Below are 21,881 nucleotides of genomic sequence, written 5' to 3' on the forward strand. Positions count from 1 at the left end.
CTGGGAAAGTCTCTCTCTTATAATAAAAGGACTAAATCCCTATAAAGCTAAAATGTAGGCTTAAAATATAGTTCCTTTAATCTAGGATTTTGTTTCTATTTTAATTTTCTTATATTTTCCAATTTTACATTTATTATTTTAGTGATTTTCATTTTATTATATCGTCTTTTTTAGGTATCACTCAATTTAGCACTTATAAGAGGTACATAATACAGGAGAAAATGTATGAGTGGTTATGTTTTATTAATTTTAGATTTGTATGTTTAATTTTATATACATGAGTGTTTTGCCTGCATATATGAATGTATATCATGTACATTCTTGGTGCCCATGGATAACAGAAGAGTGTTGGATGCTCTAGAACCATAGTTACAATTGATTGTGAACCACCATGGGAGTACTGGGAATTGAACCCCAGGTCCTCTGGAAGAGCAACCAGTGAGTGCTCTTAACCACTGAGGCATCTTTCCAGCTCAGAGTGGCTTTAATTTTCTGTACAGTGATTTCTTAATGTCGTATAATTCTTGGACTATATTCAGATTCCCAGTTGTCTCAAGCATGTCTTCCTCAGACAGACACTTTCTCAAGACATATGCTTAAGCTGAATCAGAACTAGCTGTATTTGGAGAATATAGTTCTAGGTGATGTTAGTGGTAGTGTCATTTAGTTGGGTTGCTTTAAGAATTCAGTGAGCCACTTTAGGTTAAAGACCCAGCCTGGGCCTGACAGTGTAAAGCTCCTGGGCAGAGCTTTTGGTAGCTATGATTTAACTCTGAAAATATAGAAATCACAGTCTCTTGAAGTATAAAGCAGGTCCTCTGTCGTGAAGGAGGTCCTTACTGCTTTGGGAAAATCTTAATGATTGTCATCTTTCTATTCACATTTGAGTCATACAGTCTGAATGGAGACCAGTCTTACAAGATGTTTGTCCAACCCCCTCATTTTATAAAAAGGGCCCAAGAGAGCCATGCCTTGCTCGGAACATAGCTGCCTAGCAGATGCACATAGCTAAGAAGGCAGTGCCACAATGTTGTGGTAAATACTTTGATCCCTAATGAGGAGGTGCAAAAGATGAGTATTTGGCATAAATTGCCATCTCTTGGCTGTCTATAAAAATTATACTATTAAATATATTAATAACTTATTTCAAATAATACTCTTTGAAGAGTTCATACACTTAGACAATGTATTTTGTTCATATCCTGTTAAACTTGTCATGTGTGAAATGCACTTCACAGGTTGTACAACTAAGTACAGACAGGTTCAGTTTCCTTGGGCCATCTCACAGTGACCCTGTAAGCCTTGAAAGACTCTAGTAGTTTGATGGTAGTATTGAGTGGGAGCTTCTCATGCTGTTGGCTGCCCTTGGAAGTGATGGTGCCTTGCATCCACTCTCCACTGACTGCGCATCGTCATCTCACAGCTCTTGTCCCCAGGTCCTATGAGCTGCAGAGAGCAGGTGACCATCTGTGAGGGCAAAGGGAAACTTTCCAGTACTTAAAAGCTGTGGGAATAGGACTCCCATCCTCACTTCTCATTCCTGAGGGAGCAGTCATGTTTCAGTTACTTTCTGAGTTAGATGGTGTAGGACTGTCTCCAGATCTGATACAGAGGAAAGCCACTTAAGTTTTGAACCCCACTTTTCATAACCCCAAGTCCTGTCCTGTATGAAAGTGGAGACCCTGTTGAGTTGACTGTGGACGTGGTGCTGAAAGAGCTACTGTGCTTCAGAGATTACATGCAGGCATGCCATTCACCGGCTAGAAGGTCAGCTAGCCTGTGGCAAAGCTTCCTGTGTACTCTCAGTCTGGGATCTGGGGTGACTGCCCATATGTGCAGCAGAAATATCCAAGGCTGAGAACAGTGAGGACAGCCCAGCCTCCATCCCTAGGGAAAAAGGTGTCCTCAACACAGGCTGAAAGAGTGGCTTTGGTGGCTTTTAGTGGAAATGTATTCTTCTTTGTCGATGGGAAACAGGATTTAGCAAAGGGGTTCAAGAGTAGATAGCGTGGGTGTTTGTCATCCAGGAGTGTCAGTTATGTCTGAGACCTGGTTCCCAGTACTTGCTGTCTTGGTGAGCCAACCCCGCCTCATTCCTAACAAAGTGAATTATTCAACCTATGTTCTTTTTTTTTTTTTTTTTTGGTTTTTCGAGACAGGGTTTCTCTGTGTAGCTTTGCGCCTTTCCTGGAACTCACTTGGTAGCCCAGGCTGGCCTCGAACTCACAGAGATCCGCCTGGCTCTGCCTCCCGAGTGCTGGGATTAAAGGCGTGCGCCACCACCGCCTGGCTTTCAACCTATGTTCTTATGTGTACATCTTGGCCATTTAAAGCAGAGCTTGCTAGGGACTTAGCTCTAGGTCATATGGTTGCCAAGCTCATTTGAGGAGGCCCTGGGTTCATACCCCTATACCACAAAAAAAGAGTGAGTAATTAAAATAAAACATAAAGCAGAACTCTTTGGGTAGTTTTGGTGGGGTTTTTTTGTTTGCTTGTTTTTTATTATTATTTTTCTCATTTCTTTTCAGTGTTCTGTGGATATTTTGCCCTGGCCCTTAGAAGTTTAGAAACCTTCTGTGGCTTGAAGGAAATCTTCCTCTCGATTTCCCCAACTTCCCAGGAGGCTGTGTCCGTCGGCGCTGGTGGCTGTGTCCGTCTGCGCTGGTGGCTGTGTCCGTCTGCGCTGGTGGCTGTGTCCGTCTGCGCTGGTGGCTGTGTCCGTCTGCGCTGGTGGCTGTGTGGTGGCTAACTCTCACTCCCCTTGTTTGTGCTCGCCACAGGTTTGGATATCGGCAGCAGCGCATTCAAGACAAAGACGGCCCACAAAATCGCTTCGGAAGCTAGTTTTTCATCTAGTAAAGGAAGTCCTTTGTCAAGGTAAAGTCGTGAAAGCCTTTCTGAATAGCAGTAACAAGATGAGAAATGTCACTACGCAATGAATTCAGCCCTGGCTGCGTGTTATTTTGTTGTGTGACTTGATGGAGGGTTATGGTTTGGGGTTTTTGTTTATCTAAAATAACAGTTGAAACTTTAGTCTACCTTTGAAAATATTTGCACCAGAGCCAAGTATTGTTTTGCAGCTGTTGTTGCCTTGGTTTAAGACTCAATTGACACCTCAGTGAACCACAAATTAGCGTCTACAGCTGCTCGCAGTAGGACTGCTTAGAGACCACACAAAGGAGGTTGTCAGGAAAAGGGCAGGGAGAAAACATCAGGCCTTAAAAGAAATAAAGTGGCATGTTCTTCTTTCTGATAGACGAACAGGCAATTGCTGTGTATTAGTTTTTGTGTGTGGTTTCTTTTTTTTTTAAACCAAGTCTTTGGGCCACATTACTCACTCCTTTTCTGATGTGCTCTTGCCTATTCCCCTTAAAGAACAGAATTTATCTTTTTACATTCGCTAAAATGTAACAGTCCTTACAAGTTTTGTGAGCTCTAGTAAGTGAGTTGTGTGCTGAATTTGCCATCAGCATCCAGTACTAATCATGCAGTGACTTCCAGTCACTTAGGAAGCATTTATAATGTGAATCTAAGCAATTGCCTAATGCAGTGTCTACTCTTTTACTTTGGCTAAATACTATTTCAAACGGCCTAGCAAGTTTCCTTTGTAATAGCACGCTCGTTAAAAAGGTGTCCTTTAGATGATTGCATTACCTTTGAATTTACTACTTGACCCTGCTAAAATGTTAAAACATGACCTTTACATTTCTACCGCTGTGTGTAATGTCCAAATAACAAAATGATCTGGTCCAGAAATGTCATATTAAAGGGAAATGAAAATGGAAAAAAAATCTATTCATTTGTGTTTTACAAAAGCATTACGGTATTTTAGGACCTGGGCTATTTGGATGGGTTAATTTTCTAAAACTCTTGCTTTTAGAAACTTGCTGAGTATTCAAGATGCTTCCTCGTTTATCAGAATTTACCTTTAATCCCTGGTTTTTGTTCATATTATTGGAGAAAACAGGAGCTAACTGGGTTTGGAGGAGTGTTGAATACTGTATCGTTAGGGTTGTGCTATAAATTCAAGTTCTGGGTCTTTTAAGAGAATTTTTAAAGGTCAATAAATTCTATAGATAGTTCCCAGGCTTAATGTTACTATTTGGCTTAAAAATATATCCCTTCAGTTTTTAAGATTGTTAGAAGTATTTGTCTCCATTATATTTTAAAGACATAAAACAAGTTCTTTTTGTGTGTTCTTTGGGAAATTCTTAAACACACTTAGAAAGCAATAGGATTATGTAGGACATTTTCTCAGCCTGGTCATTCACACTTGGCCACATTTCACCAGATTAAAATTAAACTTTGTTTTCCTACAAATTAAAACAAGGAGCATCTTGTTATTCTATTACTCTATGAAATTAATTTCCTAATAAATTATAAATAATCTCATCACCCCCCTTTAAGAAAAATAAACCCACTCAAAGGTCTTCTAGGACCCCTTGGTTCTAGACACTTGGTAGTAATCTAGCTTAAAAGGCTTTGAACAGTGAGTGTACAGCTTGGTGTGCTGTTCGGCACAGTTTGGTTCTTGTGCTGGGTCTGTTATTGTTAATACCCGACCCTGGGCTTTGGAGAGCTCAGGTTTGCTGTTGTGCCTGGCTTCCCTGAAATTTCTTAGAGGCTTACATTTAAGGATCCCACTTACTGCAGTCACTCCTTGTGCTTTATTGCTTTTACAAGTGGTCTCGAAACCCAGTACTTGAGAATAAACATAACAGTGCTGTGCTGCTGTAGCACTTTTAAAAATTCTTCTTTGCTCTATTTTGTCAGTGAGCTGATGAGCAACCTCAAAAAAAAAAAAAAAAAAAAAAAAAAAAGACCCCGTTGGACCTTAAAAAAAAAAATGGCTTCCTCTGATGTCCCAGAGACAATAATTATGATGTGCTAGTTAAGCCCAAACTACAGCTGAGGGATTTTACTTTAAAGCAGGGGCTTGGGCGCAAAAATGCATTTATAGCTCTTTGTCTGCACCTCATTATGTGTGGGCCTGATTCATTAAGTAATTGGTTTGCAGTTGTTTACATGAGTATTAAGGCCTTCTTTTCAGCCGCCTTTGAGAGATACATTGTGCAAATGTTGCCTGTGATGAATGCAGAATGAGGGCCAGAGGGTCCCTCCTATTGGCTAAACAGTGCACACTGTTGAAAAGCCCGAGAAAGGGATTGGGTGCTGCTTTGCATAGCAATGACTTTCTTAATAAGCGTTACAGATTAATACACACAAGCTATAAAAGATGCAAAGAGATACTCTTAGCACATTTATACATGCTCATTTCATTGTGATGATGGCGGGGTCCCCGCGCTTTCGTATTCCGTTTTTCAGAGCAGAGGCTTCAGTGCATGAGCCGTAATAGAATCCGATGTTTATTGTATTATAAATCACGGGCAAGTAGGCCGATCGGCAACAGTTTATTATTAAAGATTCTTTCAGTGTAAATCTTTTTCTACCATTGTATTTGCTTCAGTAAAATCATTTTGTGGTTGAGTGGGGATGAAAGGCATGATGTACGAAGGAGTGAGTCCTAATGGGAAGCTGTTCTCTGAGTAAAGACCACTTGTTCCCTTTTGTTCCGGGGTGCATGCCAGAGCTTCCTCTCCTCTGCAAACATTGTCTCTCTTTACCTTCCCCAGGAAGCGGTTTCATTCTCCAGGATCCATTTATTCAATGGAGAATATATCTTCACAGCTCCCTTGTAACTTCGGCTTACCGATTCCCTTGTAACTCCAGCCTTCGGGTTGAATCAAGATAAGATTTTTGTCGAAAGAAAAGAGTATGTGCTTGTGACACAATTGCCTGGGGGAAAGGTACTAAAAGTCACCAGGCCACCCGCACCCCTTAGCAGGGCCACGGTGGGTGGCATTCCTTGCCAGCCCTGCAGCCATGGGAGCGGCCAGCGGAGGGCGCCAGCCTGCAACTGATGCTCAGATGGTGGCTGCAGCTTTTCTTTCTCGGCTGATCATTTGTGTTATTTCCCTGGAATGGTATAAAGATACTTAGACACTAGTTCAGTGAAATAAAAACAAAAATTGCCTGGCAGTCCTTTATAAAAACAAAAATTGCCTGGCAGTCCTTATAAAAGTGCACACTTCATCTCTTGCTTAGAAAATCTGCGTTGACCTTAAATTTTACTAAATTAGAAGCGTCTTAAACAATCCATATTTTCTGTCATAAACCCATACACTTGGTTTTTTCTTGCACACAACACTTTTGCTTAAGAATAATCACTTTGATTATTTGAAGGAAAAAAGTAAATAAGTTGACCCCAGGGCAACTAAAATTACAGCATGTGCTGTAGGAGCTCCAACTAGCCATCAGGGGGCGCTCAGACTTTGTCAAATTCAAACAGCCTCAGACTTCAGTGGCCTTTTAAAACTTAAAATTGGTATTCATGGAGATTGGTTGGTATGGTCATTTGTACTTATTTTTCTTTCTTTCTGGATTGATTTTTGCCCTACATTTTGAAGAAAATGTCTATTTTGAAGAAAAATCCAGCTAAAGATGCTATTTGAAAAATTTTAATACTGATTTCAAATCCACAGAAAATTTTGTGATTCGCAGACTGATACCACATCTTCTCATAGCTAGTTTTTTAATGTTCCCTCACTCTGTGCTTGTCGGGGGGGGGGGTATGCTTATGTGTGTGGAGGGGGAACAGAGGTTAATGTTGGGTTTTGTTGATAGCTCTCTATACCTTGTTTTTCAATTTAAGTTCTCTCATGAACCTGAAACTCATCCACTTGGCTAGATTGAGCCACCGAGTTCCAAAGATTCTCCTTCTTCCATCCTCCCTCCCCCAGCATATGGAGTTAGATACACATCCAGCTTTTACATGGACCCCGGGGATCCAAACTCAAGTCTTCGAGCTTTCACAGCAGGCACTCTAGAGAGTCTTATAAGAAGGCCCTAGAGCAGGGAGGATGCATCCCACCCAGAGCCAGTCCTTAATTGTCCTCTGCATCACAAGTTATCTTCTTGGCAGGATCCTCAAAGTTAATTGCCAAATTCAAGTGGACCCCATATCCAGTAACTTGGATGTGTTTGTTAATGGGATGTGTATTTTTTTTCCTGTGGAAGAGAGGAAGTGGGGGGGGGGGGGATTGGCAATTAGTGTGTTGCTAACATTAGCATATTCCCCAAGTCTTCTAGTCTCCTATTCATCCTCTTTTTAGGACCAGAAGTATCAAGCCCCGTCCCAAATGCTGTTGGTGGTCTTGAGAAGACCCACTGCATGTGTCCTCTCCCTCTGGAACAGCCACATTCTAGGTGCTCTTGCTGGCCTACTGTGTAGACTTATGGGATATCCTTCACAGTGCCAAGTCAAATGCCATGCCCTGATGCAACATGCTATCCCTTGTCTTTGGGGGTTTGTTGTTTGGCTGGCATACACCTACCCTATTGTTAACCTGGCTTCAGTTAACCTTTCAAATGCTTCCTGAGCGGAGGGTGCCTGTGCCAGTTGCCCCTCCAGTGGCCCTATGGTATTTCTGTCACCACCTAGCTAGGTATGAAAGCTGTTCATGTACCTTGTCTCCCCTCCCCACTTGACCTTCTTACTGGCATGGCAGGTTTACCCGCAGAGCCGGGTAACTGCTGAACTTTTCTGAGCGTGTGCTCTACCATTCACTCAAGCCGCCTTCTTTAAGCAAAAGTGCCTCACCTCAGTCTGGCATCACATTCCTGAGCTGAAGGGCAGTAAGCATTCTATACAATTATCTGCAAGTGATATGTTTAGGAGAGGTGTGCACATTTTCAAAGGGAAATCTTACCTCACCTCAGGCTAGGTCCTCTTTCCAGATGGTCCCAATGCCATCTGCATTCAGTCTCAAGAAATAGGAACTAGGTGATCAGGCTTACAGAAAGCCTGATAGGATCCTTCCTGACTGCCTTTCTGTCTGCTGATGGAAGACTTGTCTTTGTTTTGACCTGGATGAGGATGTGTAGACTCTTGGCCCATGTCAGGGACATGGAACAGCCTTTATTGGATTGAGATGCATTCCTTCTGTTTCTGGGTCTGCAGTACTTCTGTCATGAAAGGATGGTGGATTTTTGTCAAAAGCCTTTTCTGTGTCTACCAAGGTTACCATGTGATTTGTGTCTTTTGAGTCTATTTACTGATAAGTTAAATTTATTGTTTTATATATGTTGAGCTTTATCGGGATGAATGTTTCATTTTTGTATTTCTTTTGATGTCCTATTGAATTTGGTTCACAAGCATTTCATTGTGAATTGTTGTGCCTGTGTTCAGGGAGACTGGTCTATCATTTCATTTTGTTGTTGTAGCTTTGTTGATTTTGGTACCAAGAGAATACTGGCATCTTAGAAAGAGTTTGGAAGTATTCCCTCCTGTTTTTTGGAATAGTTTGAAATGCATTAGTATGAGTTCTCCTTTGAAAGTCTGGTAAAATTCACCAGTGACTCCATCTGGGCCTGGCCATTGTTAAATCAGATTTTTTTAGATGTGTTTATTATGTTTTTTTGTGTGTATGAGTGTTTGGTTTCCTATATGTATGTGTACTGTATGTGTGCCTGGTGCCTTCAGAGGTCAGAAGAGGGTGTCAGGTCCTCTGGAAGTGGAATTATACATGTTTGTGAGTGCCTTGCAGGAGCTGAGAGTGATACCCTGCTCCTCTGCAAGAGCAGCAAGTGCTCTTAACTGATGACCAGTCTCTACAGCTGCTCAGGGGTTTTGTTTGTTTTGTTTCAGTCAGTCTCACTGTTTGTTATGGAGCCACTGTCTTAGTCACTGTTCTGTTTCTGTGAAGAGACACCATGACCAAGGCAAATGTTAAAAGAAAGTATTTAATCGGGAGTTTGCTTACAGTTTCAGAGGTTTAGTCCATTATGATCAGGCAGAGTATAGTGTCAATACATCTTGATCTGAAAGCAGAGTACAAGAAAGGAGACTGAGTCTGGTATGGTCTTTTGAAACCTCAAAGCCAACCCCCAGTGACACACTCCTGCCAACAAGGCCACACCCCTAATCCTTCTAATCCTTTCAAACAATTCCACTCTCAAGTGACTAAGCATTCAAATATATGAGCCTATGGGGGCCATTCTTATTCAGCTACCACCTTCTACTCCCTGGCCTCCATAGGCTTATAGCCATATTATAATGCAAAAAATGCATTCAATCCAACTACAGAAGCCCCCATAGTCTATCCCAGTCTCAATTACTGTTTAAAAGTCCAAAGTCTCTTTTGAGACTCATGGCAATCTTTTTGCTGTAACTCCTGTAAATCAAAACCAAAAAGCAGATTACATACTTCTAGCATACAATGGTACAGAATATACATTGCCATTGCAAAAGGAAGTGAGGGAGCATAGTGAGGAAATACTGGACCAAAGCAAGACCAAAAGCCAGCTGGGCAGACTCCAGATTCTGTATCTTCATGTGTGATGTAAAACTCTCTTCATCTTTGTTGACTGTAGCATACTCCTCTCTTGGGCTGGTCCCACACCCAGTCTGCAGCTCTCCTTGGCAGGTATCCCACAAATCAGGCATCTCCAACATCTTAGGGGTCTCCCACACAATCCAGACTTCACCTTCACAGCTTCATGCAGTGGCCTCTCTCAGCCTCCATCCAGGGACACCCCTGACACACACCTGGCCTCAGGGGCTTTCCTTAGCTGTAGAGGGAGATTTCTAAAGCCAGAGCCACATACCGGAAGCTTCCAAGTTCTCCTGCTTGCTGGGGCTGGAACTTGTCCCCTCTTTCATTACCTTTGCACCAGCTTCCTTTTGTGGGTGGTTCCCTTCACTGCTTTAGTGTTCCTTTCATTTCTTCTCACAAGTTGGAAGCTTAGCTAGGTCAGGTCTTGCCCTGAGGTCACCACTCCCTTTATTCCCATTTAGCATTCGTCTTTTCTTTAAACTTTTTGTCTCTGAGTACAGGACTTGGCTCCAGCATCACCTTTCCTTCTCTTCTTTTTCTCCTCACATAGTACATTTTGTATTTCTCCTTATTTCACCTGCTCCCTTTCATTGAAGATCTGCATAAAAGTGACCACTAATAACCACAACCACATGACTAGTCAATTTTAGTAGGCCACATATATTGAGAAACTCATCTATTTGTGTTAAATTTTTCCAATCTAGTGAGTGTCCTAGTTTGCTTTGATAAACACCATGACCAAAAGCAACTTGGGAAAGAAAGGTTTATTTGGTTACACATCCCAGGCCACAGTCTATCACTTAAGGAAATCAGGGCTGAAGCTCACAGCAGGAACCCAGAGACAACACTGAAGCAGAGGCCATGAGAAATGCAGCTTAGTGAGTTGCTTTCCAGGGCTTGCCCTGCTTTCTTATGCAACCTATGAGCACTTGTCCAGGGGTGGTACTGCCCACAGTAGCTTGGGCCCTCCCACATCAGTCCCCAATCAAGAAAATAAACAGAACTAGTGGGAACTCATGAAATTCAGACAACACCTGTGGAGCCTCCACAGGACTTGACTGGGCCCTCTGCATGGACGAGACAGTTGTGTAGCTTGATCTGCTTGAGAGGCCCCCTGGCAGTGGGATTGGAGTCCATCCCTGGTACATGAGCTGACTTTTTGAGCCCACTGCCTATGGTGGGACACCTCCCAAAGCCTTGAGGCAGGGGGAGGGGCTTGGACCTGCCTCTACTAAATGTACTCTCTGCTGACTCCCCATGGGAGGCATTACCTTCTTGTAGGAAGGAATGGGGGAGGTTGTTGGGGGAAGGCTGGAGGGGCAGGAGGAGGGAAGGGGGGGGGGGGATCTGTGATTGGTATGTAAAAGGAATGGAAGGTTTTTTAATAAGAAAGAAAAAGAGAGAAAATGCCCCCACAGACTTGCCTACAGGCTCTTGAGTCTGCAGCTGCTGGTGTTAGATTTCTGAAGCATCAGAAAGAGACCAGAGACTGACTTTCCAACAGACTGTGTATTAGCACCCAGCAAGGAAATTGAGGGGTCTGGGAGCGTGGGGGGGGGGCACTGCAACCCTTTGTACAGGGTGGGGGGCTTGGAAATGAGGAAAGTGTTGTAGCCTTAGGGAGCTGTGTGTGTTCACAGTCTCTTTCCTGAAATTGTCTGCTTCAAGCAGGACAGATTATTTTGGAAGACAGACTATCTCTGCATACATTCCTTTCTGGGCTGACCAGTAATGGCTAATTGAGGTCATCTGTAATCTAGTAGGAGTCCTCTTTTACCAGGAGGCACTCTCTTGCCTGGGATTTATGTCGCTGTGTACTCTTACACTTTATTGCTTCTGGTTTTGACCTGTCTTCTTTAGATCACATGCTTCTTAACTACAGAGTTTTCCAGCCTTCTACAATTGTAGCATCTTACAGTGGTGAGTGTTTATAAAATTCAGGAGGTAATGTGAAGTGCTAGGTGAGATCTTACCCATGTGGATCCTTATGTATGTTGCTTCCACCTTCCTTCCTGCTTTAGTATTGCAGCTTACACCTTGACTTAAAGAGACAGTCTGCTTGTAATTGCAATGGTGCTAGGACTATTCTCTCCAGAATCCTCACACTGCAACTTTCAATAACAGCAAAACGGTAGTCTGCATTATTCCTCTGTGGACTAGTTCCCAATGAGTCTCATTCTCTTCTTGGAAGGTGCCTGGAATTTTGTTCCCTGTGGCCCGAGCTCAGAACCTGACTTGTGGTTTCCAGAGCATTCCATTTATTTGTTCTTGCTTAGAGAATGACTGAATGAGTGCACAAACTCAGACTAGATACCATGTCCAGCGCTGCTGGAGGAGAGAAGCTGGAGCAGTTTTCCACCTCTTGGAGGAAGTCTGACAGGTCACTTTCAGTGCTCTTACATATTGGGCAACTTAAGAAGGAAATCTGTGTCAAGCCTGTCTTCTCTCAGTCTATCCCAAACCTTAGTTTTCCTTTGCTCTGGGCCTGATGTGTTATCTCTATTTAGAATTCATACCTGCACACCAGAATGACCAGGGGCTTTTGTTCATCCAAATGTGCCAAATGCCCTGCCTCTGCTTGCTAAAGTCCACCTTATACAGGCTGTCATGTAGGATCATCTGTAAACTTGCCAGAATACTAGAAAGACAGCATTGCTGACCCATTTTATAGACAACCAGACTTATTCTCAGAAGGGTGGGGAACTGGCCCAGGCACATGGTGAGCAGAGTTGAATATTGGAACCTCTAAGCTGATATACCTCAGATATGTAAAAGGTTCTGTAAATGACAGGCAGGAGTGGTTCTGTCCTATGAGCTGAGTGGATTTTTTTTTTTTTTTTTTTTTTTTTTTTTGGTTTTTTTGAGATAGGGTTTCTCTGTGTAGCTTTGCGCTTTTTCCTGGATCTTGCTCTGTAGACCAGGCTGGCCTCGAACTCACAAAGATCCATCCACCTGCCTCTGCCTCCCGAGTGCAGGGATTAAAGGCGTGCGCCACCACCGCCCGGCGAGCTGAGTGGATTTTATACTTCTCCTTTTTGCTTCATTTGTCCTTGTTTGAGACAGGATATCTCTCTGTAGCCCTGGCTGTCTTAGAACTCAGTATGTAGACCAGGCTGGTCTTGAACTCACAGAGATCTACCTGCCTCTGCCTCCCAAGTGCTGGGATTAACCACCATACCCAGTAGTTTTTATACTTCAGATTGGTTGTAAAAAGAGCCCAAAGAAGAGTTCTGTTTGATGACATGTGAAAGTGCATGAGGTTGGAGTGCCATTGTCTCTACATGAAGTTTCATTGAGGTATAGCCGTATCCATTCATTTACGTCCGTCTGTGGCCACAGACTAAGTAGTTGTGAAAGGCCACATGGCCCTTACAGCCTGAACTTTTCACTATCTAGTGCCTTATAGAAATCCTTGGCCAACCTCAGCCTTACAAGTTAGAAGCATTCCTTTCACACCATTGGAGATTAGTCAGTCCAGTTCCGAGCACTTTGGTGTAGCTAGAGTTTTCCTGCCTGGCCCACAGTCAGGACAAATCTCTCTCACCTGCCAGTCCCACAGCCCCTCAGACCCGACCAAGTAAACACAGAGACTTATATTGGTTACAAACTGTATGGCTGTGGCAGGCTTCTTGCTAACTGTTCTTACAGCTTAAATTAATCCATTTCCATTAATCTATACCTTGCCACGTGGCTCGTGGCTTACCGGCATCTTCACATGCTGTTTCTCATCATGGTGGCTGGCAGTGTCTCTCTGACTCAGCCTTCCACTTCCCAGCTTTATTCTCCTCCTTGTCCCACCTACACTTCCTGCCTAGCCAATGGCCAATCAGAGTTTTATTTATTGACTAATCAGCAACACATTTGCCATACAGAACATCCCACAGCACTTCCCCCTTTTTTTTTCAAAAAGGAAGGTTTTAACCTTAACAAAGTAAAATTACATATAATTTGGGAATTTGGGCATAGCTTCTCTTACTACTTCCTGATGGAGGGGGGCGCTGTATCTTATGGGGACACAAAGAAAATTTTAGGATCATGGAGTAGTCTGTGAGGCTGTATCGTCTGAGCCAGTTGCCTTCAAACCATTCTGGATGTTGGATCATCTGGACCATGGTGCCATCGGAGACCTTTCAGATGGTCTTGGCTGGTCAAATCTGATGTATCTTAATCTGGAACAAATCCATAGCCTCTGGCTTTCTGTGGGAACAAAAGCAGAGTCTCCTTTCCAAAGCAACATATCCTTATATCCAAATTTTGAAGTCAAAGTACTTTTAAAATATACATTTTGGCATAACTCAACAGCTTTTACAATCAAATGTTTTTCTGCAGTTAAAAATCCCAAAGACTGGGGGCTGGAGAGATGGCTCAGAGGTTAAGAGCACTGCTTGTTCTTCCAAAGGTCCTGAGTTCAATTCCCAGCAACCACATGGTGGCTCACAACCATCTGTAATAAGATCTGGTGCCCTCTTCTGGCCTGCAAGCATACTTGCAGGCAGAACACTGTATACATAATAAATAAATAAATATTTAAAAAAAAAAATCCCAAAGACAACACAGTCCAGATTCTCTGTGTAATATTCATCTTTACGTGGCTTATTTTTTATATTAATTTTACTGTCTCTTTAAAGACTTTATTTTTTAAAACTATGTATTTGTTTCTATAACTGTATATATCACCTTTTTTGTCTCTTTCAAGCCTACGTATATTTTACACACATTGTAAACTATTACATCTGAATCTGTCTTATTGTGAATCTATTGCTGTAAACTGCAGCAGCTGTGGCTGCTGGCTCCGCCCACCTCAGCTTCCCAATATGGTGGTGGTAGGTTTTCCACCAGCTCTGGGAGCTATCGTGGGTCTATGCTTTTAGCCAAGCAGTGTGTAGGCCAGAAACCTCTTTTTTTGTTTTGTACCAGCAAAGGCCAAATCCACCACGCAGCTTAATGTGCCACTTGCCAAGGCCTCATTCCCGCCATACTGCAGGTCGAGCACACATGCTAGGAACCCACCAGTAGCTCAAACCGGCAGCTGCCGCTCATTTGAGAGAGACAATTAGGAAGCTGTTTTTAGCTCCGTTTTAGAATCTTTTCTCAGGTTTTAGGTGGAAACTCATGCCACCACGTTGGATGCCATTTGTAGGTAGAGTTTTCCTGCCTGGCCCACAGTCAGGACAAATCTCTCTCACCTGCCAGTCCCACAGCCCCTCAGACCCGACCAAGTAAACACAGAGACTTATATTGGTTACAAACTGTATGGCCATGGCAGGCTTCTTGCTAACTGTTCTTACAGCTTAAATTAATCCATTTCCATTAATCTATACCTTGCCACATGGCTCGTGGCTTACCGGCATCTTCACATGCTGTTTCTCATCGTGGCGGCTGGCAGTGTCTCTCTGACTCAGCCTTCCACTTCCCAGCTTTATTCTCCTCCTTGTCCCACCTACACTTCCTGCCTAGCCAATGGCCAATCAGAGTTTTATTTATTGACTAATCAGCAACACATTTGCCATACAGAACATCCCACAGCACTTTGGTGGAGTGATGTCCCAAGTGTGTGGCCTAAAACTTAAAACCCAATTTCTTACTCTGAAAGGGGAGTTCATGTCTACTTTTCCCTCTACAACTAAACTAGTTGACTCAGCCCAACATTGCATGGATAGTCATTCCTCTGTGCCTGTCAGCTTTCTTTGCATGTTTGGTGAGACCCATGAAAGAAATGTTGACCCTGGGAACTGTATGTAATAAAAGTTGACCTTGAATTATAGTATCACATCAATTTTTAGAGATGGATTCCTTAAAAAAAAGAAAAGATTGTTCCTAAGATCCCAGGGTAGAGTGGAGAGCCCTTGAAAGCATCTTCCATCATTCTCAGTGATGAACTGTGGTATATGTAGTTCTGAAATAGATTTCTTGTAAGAAGTCTAATAAAACTGACAATCAAGAACCACTGTACAGTTAATTCATATTTCATTGATGTTGCTTTCTGCTCCCAATCATTTAAATGATTCAAAGCCACACAGCATGGCCACCGATCCAACAGAAAGAGTAAGTTCAAATGGCCTCATGGAGACATGACATGCCTAGAAAACTTTGCACAAAGTAAGAGGGTCCCTGGCATGCTCAGTGGGTCACCTCATTGTGGTGGGACCTGACCTTACCGCTGGCTCAGTTCACTTGCTCTTGATGAGTTGGGTGATTACAAACACTCACTTACATGGAGGATATTGACATGGCCATGGCCACATTTGCAGCATTGTGTGAGGAATTTTTTTCTTTTCTTTTTTTCCTCTCCTGGATATTTCCCCCTTTGTTGAGAAGACAAAGAAACTTGACCTGATACTGGAGTCACATGCAAATCATAACATGTAGATCACCTTTTGTATCATTGAATGTTGATCATGAGCCTTTCAGTGGGGCCTAGTGCTTAATAAAGATCATTTATTCATTCTTCCCTGAGCACCTGCTGATTGCTAAGCACTGGGTTATCCAAGTGAGCTGGAACAGATACGGTCTCTGCTTGCAGCCTAGAGGGTAAGGAGCAGCTTATTATCAGTTAGCAGAGGGAATGGATGGAAAACAGCAATTTTGATGAGGACTGCAGTACAGGTGGATGGGGATACAGAATCAGGAAGCCCAACATTGCTTGGGAGCCCACCTTAGGAAGTACCATTCAGCGTTTTGGTCTTTATGCCAAAAACAGTGGGAAGACATTAAAGAGTTTTTCATCAGAAAATATAAGCTTTGTGTGTCCAGCATCTCACTCTTGCTGCCAAGTAGAAGGTGGACGATCGAGGAACAGATTAGCTGCGGTGTCATCAGTGAAGCCATTGCAAATATCTGGAGAGGAGTTGTTAGTTGTCATCAGTGAAGCCATTGCAAACATCTGGAGAGGAGTTGTTAGTTTGCTTGCAGGTGTGGTGAAAGTACATAGGAACGGGTAAGGCCTTGGGAATTACCAGGAGTTCAAGTTGGCAGGACGTAGTTATTGACTGTGTTTGCTAAGGGACACTGGGGGATCAGAAAGTTGGGGTTGCCACTTGCTGAGTCAGGGGAAAGAACTGTCTTCAAGTCCACACTAGAAAGATGATGAGTTTGACTACAAATTGCTTTGGAGGCAGGCAAGTAGAGCTACCAAACGTACACTGGACATGTTTCTGGAACTCACAGTAGTCACTGAAGCTGTAGGGACCTGGCCTGGGCTTCCTGCCTCTATGCTTTTGTCCCTGCATTAGACATTCAGCTGCCACATCCCACCACATCCCATTCCTCAGTCCGGGCCTGCAGTGTCCTCTTTCTTAACTGGAAGCACCTTGCCCTCTGGGGACCCTGCAGCTCTCTGTCCTCTCAGTCCCATCCAGCAATAGGGGTGACCCTCTTCCTATTCCCCTTATTATTCATACCACAGCTGTCTGAAGACTGTGTCTCCCAGAGTTTTTACAATCTACCTCTGCCTCCCGGCACCTAGCCCAACTATCTAGCTAGCACTTAGGTAATGGGAGTAGGTAAACAGTATCACAACACACATTGGATTCATTGTGTGTGTACATACCTTACATAAAAAGGATATTCTTGAGGCTCACTTTGTTGATCCAACCCCCATGGTAGCTTGACTATTAACTATCTGGTGGCCCCTTTCTGATGGTCACAAGGGTGTTGTGCTCTTTATGGAGAATGGCCATGGGCTCTATTGCTGGATCCTAGTCAGCAGCAGGCACCAAATGCCAAGATAGTGTTACATGATACTGTAGAGCATGGAAAATGGACCTTTAGTGGAGCCTGTTTTGCTGTGGTGCCTGTGTTAGAAAGCATATGTATAAGCTGCAGGTTGTCAAGACTTGGACCAAGTGGGAATGAATTTGAAAAGTTCTCCCATCAAGGTGAACAGGGCCCTGGCCATGAGAGGGCAATGGTGATACCTTGTATAGAAAAAGTAAATTTCGCCGGGCGGTGGTGGCGCACGCCTTTAATCCCAGCACTCGGGAGGCAGAGGCCGGCGGATCTCTGTGAGTTCGAGGCCAGCCTGGTCTCCAAAGCGAGTTCCAGGAAAGGCACAAAGCTACACAGAGAAACCCTGTCTCAAAAAAACCAAAAAAAAAGAAAAAAAGAAAAAAGAAAAAAAAGAAAAAGTAAATTTCTCCCCTAGTGTCTCCATTGACCATTTGTCTCTTGGCATGACACTTGCTAGGTACAATACAGAATGTAAGTGATGCTCTCAGAAGGGCTCTTTACATTCATTAAATTGCATACAGCCCTGGAAAGGCACACTGAGAAATCCCACTCCAGGGAGCCACTATCTTGCCCTCTTATATTCATCAGAGGAGGCCAGTAGGTACCAAAAGCCATAGATAGATGCAAGCATTTGTATCAGTGGATACACAGAAACCTAAACTTGGATGCCCAGAACACTTGCTGTTTCCCACAGTGTTTACTGTGACTGCTTTTGTTAAGCTGTTAGCATTGTTGTTGCTGATTTGACTGAGGTATTATATAACACCCTCCCCAACATCTTGAATTCTCTTCAGCTATTCCACTTTGAGTTTGCTCAAAAGCACTGATACTTCATACATAGTGTTCCCCAGAGGACTGTTGAACAGAAATCATCCTCTGCCTCATGCTGTTATGATCACCCTCCAGCAGGACCCACAGCACGCAGGACTCCCCCAGGGCAGGGCTGCCAAGAGGAGCACCCTGGAGGCTGGTGAGACTGGCAATTCAGTGCTCCCTCAGCAGATGCCTCTGGCCACTCTGAGCTTTGACACTTTTATGCTTTTCAAGCCTGGGAAGGAAGTATAAAACTTCTTACCATAAACACCACCGCTTCTTCCCAAACAGCTCCCTGTGAAACTGTTAAGACCGGCTGTCGATTTTCACTTTCTTCTTTTATAGGCATGAAAGCAAAAGGGACACAGTGACCACTATAAAGTCGAATGGTAAGAAATAAACAGACACCAGTTGTCATTTCTCATCTTAACCAAAAGAGTTATGTTGTGTATTTGTCTTCTGTGTCCTTGTGTGAAGACTGTGACATGTCTGTGAGTTCAGGGAAGGGACAGCCCACACAGCTGCCTATGAACAAGGTCTTCAGTGCAAGGACCGTGAAAGTGCCATGAGTCACAGCAGTAGTACAGTTTATTTGGAATTGATTGTCAGAATTGGTGCTTTCTACCTCCGGAGTGCTTCATCTGTCTTTCCCTGCCCTGAAGGCAGAGCCCATGAGTATTTATTGTAGGACTCTTGTAGCAACCTTGACTGACTTCTCCACACCCAGTCCCCCCTGTCCCTACTTGGCCACTAGCATTTAACCTGGATTTACTCTCTTCACTTGCTACTTACCAGTTCCACCATCTCTCACAAACTGCAGTGGCACATAATAGAATTTCCTCCCATGGTATCCTGGTGCCAGTTCTTTCCTTACAAGACCACACATGCTTCTGACTTTGCTATGCCCCTGCCTCTATGCCTTTGCTCATGCTATTCCTTTATATGAAGTTCTTTTTCTTTCCTCCTAAGCTCTGAGCTCCTCTGTAGCTGATGTTTTCTCCTTTCCTGCCCAGCCCCACAGACCCTGCAGCTGCTTATAAAATAATCACTCAGAAGCTTATATTAATTAAAACTGCTCGGCCATTAGCTCAGGCCTACCACTGACTAGCTCTTACATTTAAACTCAGCTCATTTCTGTTAATCTATATGTTGCCACGTGTTCTGTGGCTTTACCTGTGTGCCATTACATGCTGCTCCCTGGATGGCAGGCTGGCATCTACTGATTCAGCCTTCCTCTTCCCAGAATGCTCTTCGTCTCTTGTCCCGCCTATACTTCCTGCCTGGCTACTGGCCAATCAGCATTTTATTTATCAGTCAATCAGAGCAACACATATTCACAGCATACAAAGAGACATTCCCCCATCACTTCCCCTTTTATGTCTAAACAAAAGGGAAGTTTTAACTTTAACATAGTAAAATTACATATAACAAAACAGTTATCTAGCAAGAATTACAGTTATAATACTCCTCTTCATCCTTCAGCACCCAACCTACAGTGATGCTCTCGCCCTCTTCCCACAATACACTGGGACACTTCCCTCCCATGCCTGGGCTCTGTTCTTTGGTCTCCTTTCCTCTCATCACCCACTGGTAGTAATGGAGAACACAGGTATGAATCAGATGGCCTGGGTGTAACTGAGCTGGACCACCACTGATGCCATGATTGTAGCCAGATGCTTACCCTTGTTGAGCTTCTGTTTGCTCAGTAATGTACAGACATTAATAGTGTTCTAACCAGCTTGGTGAAAGGGTCAACTGGGGTCCTCTAAAAGAAGCCATCTAAAAGCTGCCTGGTTATTCTCTGTAGGTGTCAATTATCTGATTGCAAGGCAGAAGATGCTGATGATGCCCTCCCATACCCTGTCAGCTCCAACAGACAGGTGTGCCTGTGGCCTTCTACATAAGACAGTTGTATCTCTGACCCAGGGCTTTTGTTAGGCATACAAACATGTGAAGCCCTTACAGAGGACCAGAGAGTTGGCAGCTAGGGTTAGGAGATAATGGGTCAGTAAATACTGTGAGGAAAGCTCTATACAGTCTTCCAGAGGATCCTCAAAAGGACTGAATCCCAGTTGTCCAGCACCCATACCTTTCACCAGCTTCCATTCTTCCTGGGTCACTCTCCCACACTCTCTTATTCTCCTCACCATGGCTACTAAGATCTCCTCCCAAATAAATGATAAGTGTTCAGATCAACCAATCACTATTGCTTATTTTTGTTTTACCAAGTCTTCCCCTTTTCTGATCTACTCTTACAAAAACAAAAACAGGCAGATAAAAGTGAAGCAGCAGCCACAATGGGGTGGTGTCATTCCAGGTAACGTAGGTTTTAATGTCTATGCTATAATAAAGAGTTGGACATAATGAAGGGTAAAAAGAAAGATTCTTCAAGGGTTGCTCTGGAATAATGTAAAGAGCATAGCATGCAATGTGTACATTTGTGCAGGTGACGCGGTGCAGTCAGACCTTTGGCAAGCCAGTGCTCCAGCTAAGCAGTTGCCTTGCTGTTTTGAAAACTCTCTATTAGAGAGTGCAAAAATGTTAATGAGCCATGTGCTTTTCTCTTCCAGCCTTCTGGGGGGAGTCTGATGACAGTAACTCTGAAATCGAAGCTGCTCTTCGTCCTAGAGACCATAACATGTCTGATGACTTTGATGATTTTTATGACACATAAGCTGTTACATGCTGGAAATAAAGTCTTTAAATAAATTGCACTGTGTGTTTATGTATAATTCCCAACATAAAAATACCCTTCTAAGTTTGCTAGTTGTTAAAGGGGAAAACAGAGACTATTATTCAAGTGAAATTGCATGATAGAAATGTGAACATGGGCTGGGGAGTAGTTGAGTAGTACAGCACTTGCCTAGCTGAGAGAAGCTCAGGAACCTTAATCCCTAGCACCAGCGAGTGCTAGGGGGAGCCAATGTAATGGCACATGGCAAAAGCAGGATGGTGGTTTCCAGGCCATCCTGAGCTGTCCAGCCACCCTGTCGTTTCAGCACTTGGGAGATGGAGGCAAGAGGATTGGAAGTTCAAGGCCAGTATCAGCTACATAAGACCCTGTGGTGAATGAGAATGACTCCCATAAGCTAATATATTTGAATGCTTGGTCCCTAGTTGGTGGGACTGTTTGGGAAGGGTTGAGAGGTGTGGCCTTATTGGAGGAGATGTGTTGAGGGGGGAGGGATTTGAGGTTTCTAAAGCCCATGCCATTCCCAGTTAGATTGTGTTTCTCTCTCTCTCTCTCTCTCTCTCTCTCTCTCTCTCTCTCTCTCTCCCTCCCTCCCTCCCTCCCTCCCTCTCTCTCTCTCTCTCTCTCTCTCTCTCTCTCTGTGTGGTTTTCATTCTATCAGTTCTTTTCATCCAGAGACCCTGACTTATACAGCATCTTATTACTTTTCAGAACACTTTAGCTTCATATCCAACGTTGTTTTTCCTTCTTTTTACTATCATGGGAAAATGAGAGTTAAGTCTTCATAATTGTTGCTATAGTTTGCGTGCTCTCTCTAAAACCTGCGTTGAAATTTGATATCTTTGAAATAGATTTAAGAAGGGAGACCATTAAGAGATCAGGTCATAGATTAATGACATTTTCTTGGAAATGAGTTTTCAATTAAAGGATTAAGTTTGGCCCACTCCACCCTGACTCACTGTTTAGTCACTCTACCATTTGATACAGCATGAAGACCTTGCCAGATGCTGGCACCTGCAGAACTGTAAGAATTTCTGTTCTACATGTTACCTAGAGTCAGGTATTTTATGATAGCAGCAGAAAGGGCCTAAGACAGACAGACAAAAAGTACATAAGATCATGGCCTACGACACACAATGGAAAGAGTTGGATTGTTTTAGGACTGGAAAAGCTTTCTAGAAGTTACTTTCTCAAGTGTTTTGAGTCAGAAGGGGACCACATCATCAAAGTCTCTCATTTTAGAAACATTGGTC

General features: G+C 43.4%; 1 protein-coding gene and 1 long non-coding RNA gene across 9 annotated transcripts in view; one reads left to right on the plus strand and one right to left on the minus strand.

Annotated features, from left to right (window-relative positions):
* Positions 1–20,650, plus strand: part of Kiz (kizuna centrosomal protein) — a 109,547-nt gene extending 88,897 nt beyond the window's left edge. For 6 of the 7 annotated variants that reach the window (XM_052726458.1, XM_052726461.1, XM_052726459.1 and 3 more), the window contains 3 exons: positions 2,781–2,877; positions 18,282–18,325; positions 20,507–20,650. In XM_052726458.1, coding sequence (XP_052582418.1) covers positions 2,781–2,877; positions 18,282–18,325; positions 20,507–20,610 — 245 coding nt within the window. In that variant the 3' untranslated portion in view covers positions 20,611–20,650. Of the gene's footprint in view, positions 1–2,528; positions 2,878–18,281; positions 18,326–20,506 lie in introns of those variants that run through there. The other variant, XR_008215456.1, reaches the window with a different exon arrangement.
* LOC128102579 (uncharacterized) overlaps positions 5,233–21,881 on the minus strand; it is a 32,100-nt gene continuing 15,451 nt past the window's right edge. For both annotated transcript variants that reach the window (XR_008215458.1, XR_008215457.1), the window contains 2 exons: positions 8,823–8,880; positions 5,233–7,068 (listed from right to left, as the gene is read on the minus strand). This is a non-coding gene — a long non-coding RNA (uncharacterized LOC128102579). The remainder of the gene's footprint in view (positions 7,069–8,822; positions 8,881–21,881) is intronic.

Source organism: Peromyscus californicus, unplaced genomic scaffold, assembly GCF_007827085.1.
Source record: "Peromyscus californicus insignis strain IS unplaced genomic scaffold, ASM782708v3 Scaffold_7__1_contigs__length_154581171, whole genome shotgun sequence".
Classification (NCBI taxonomy): domain Eukaryota; kingdom Metazoa; phylum Chordata; class Mammalia; order Rodentia; family Cricetidae; genus Peromyscus; species Peromyscus californicus.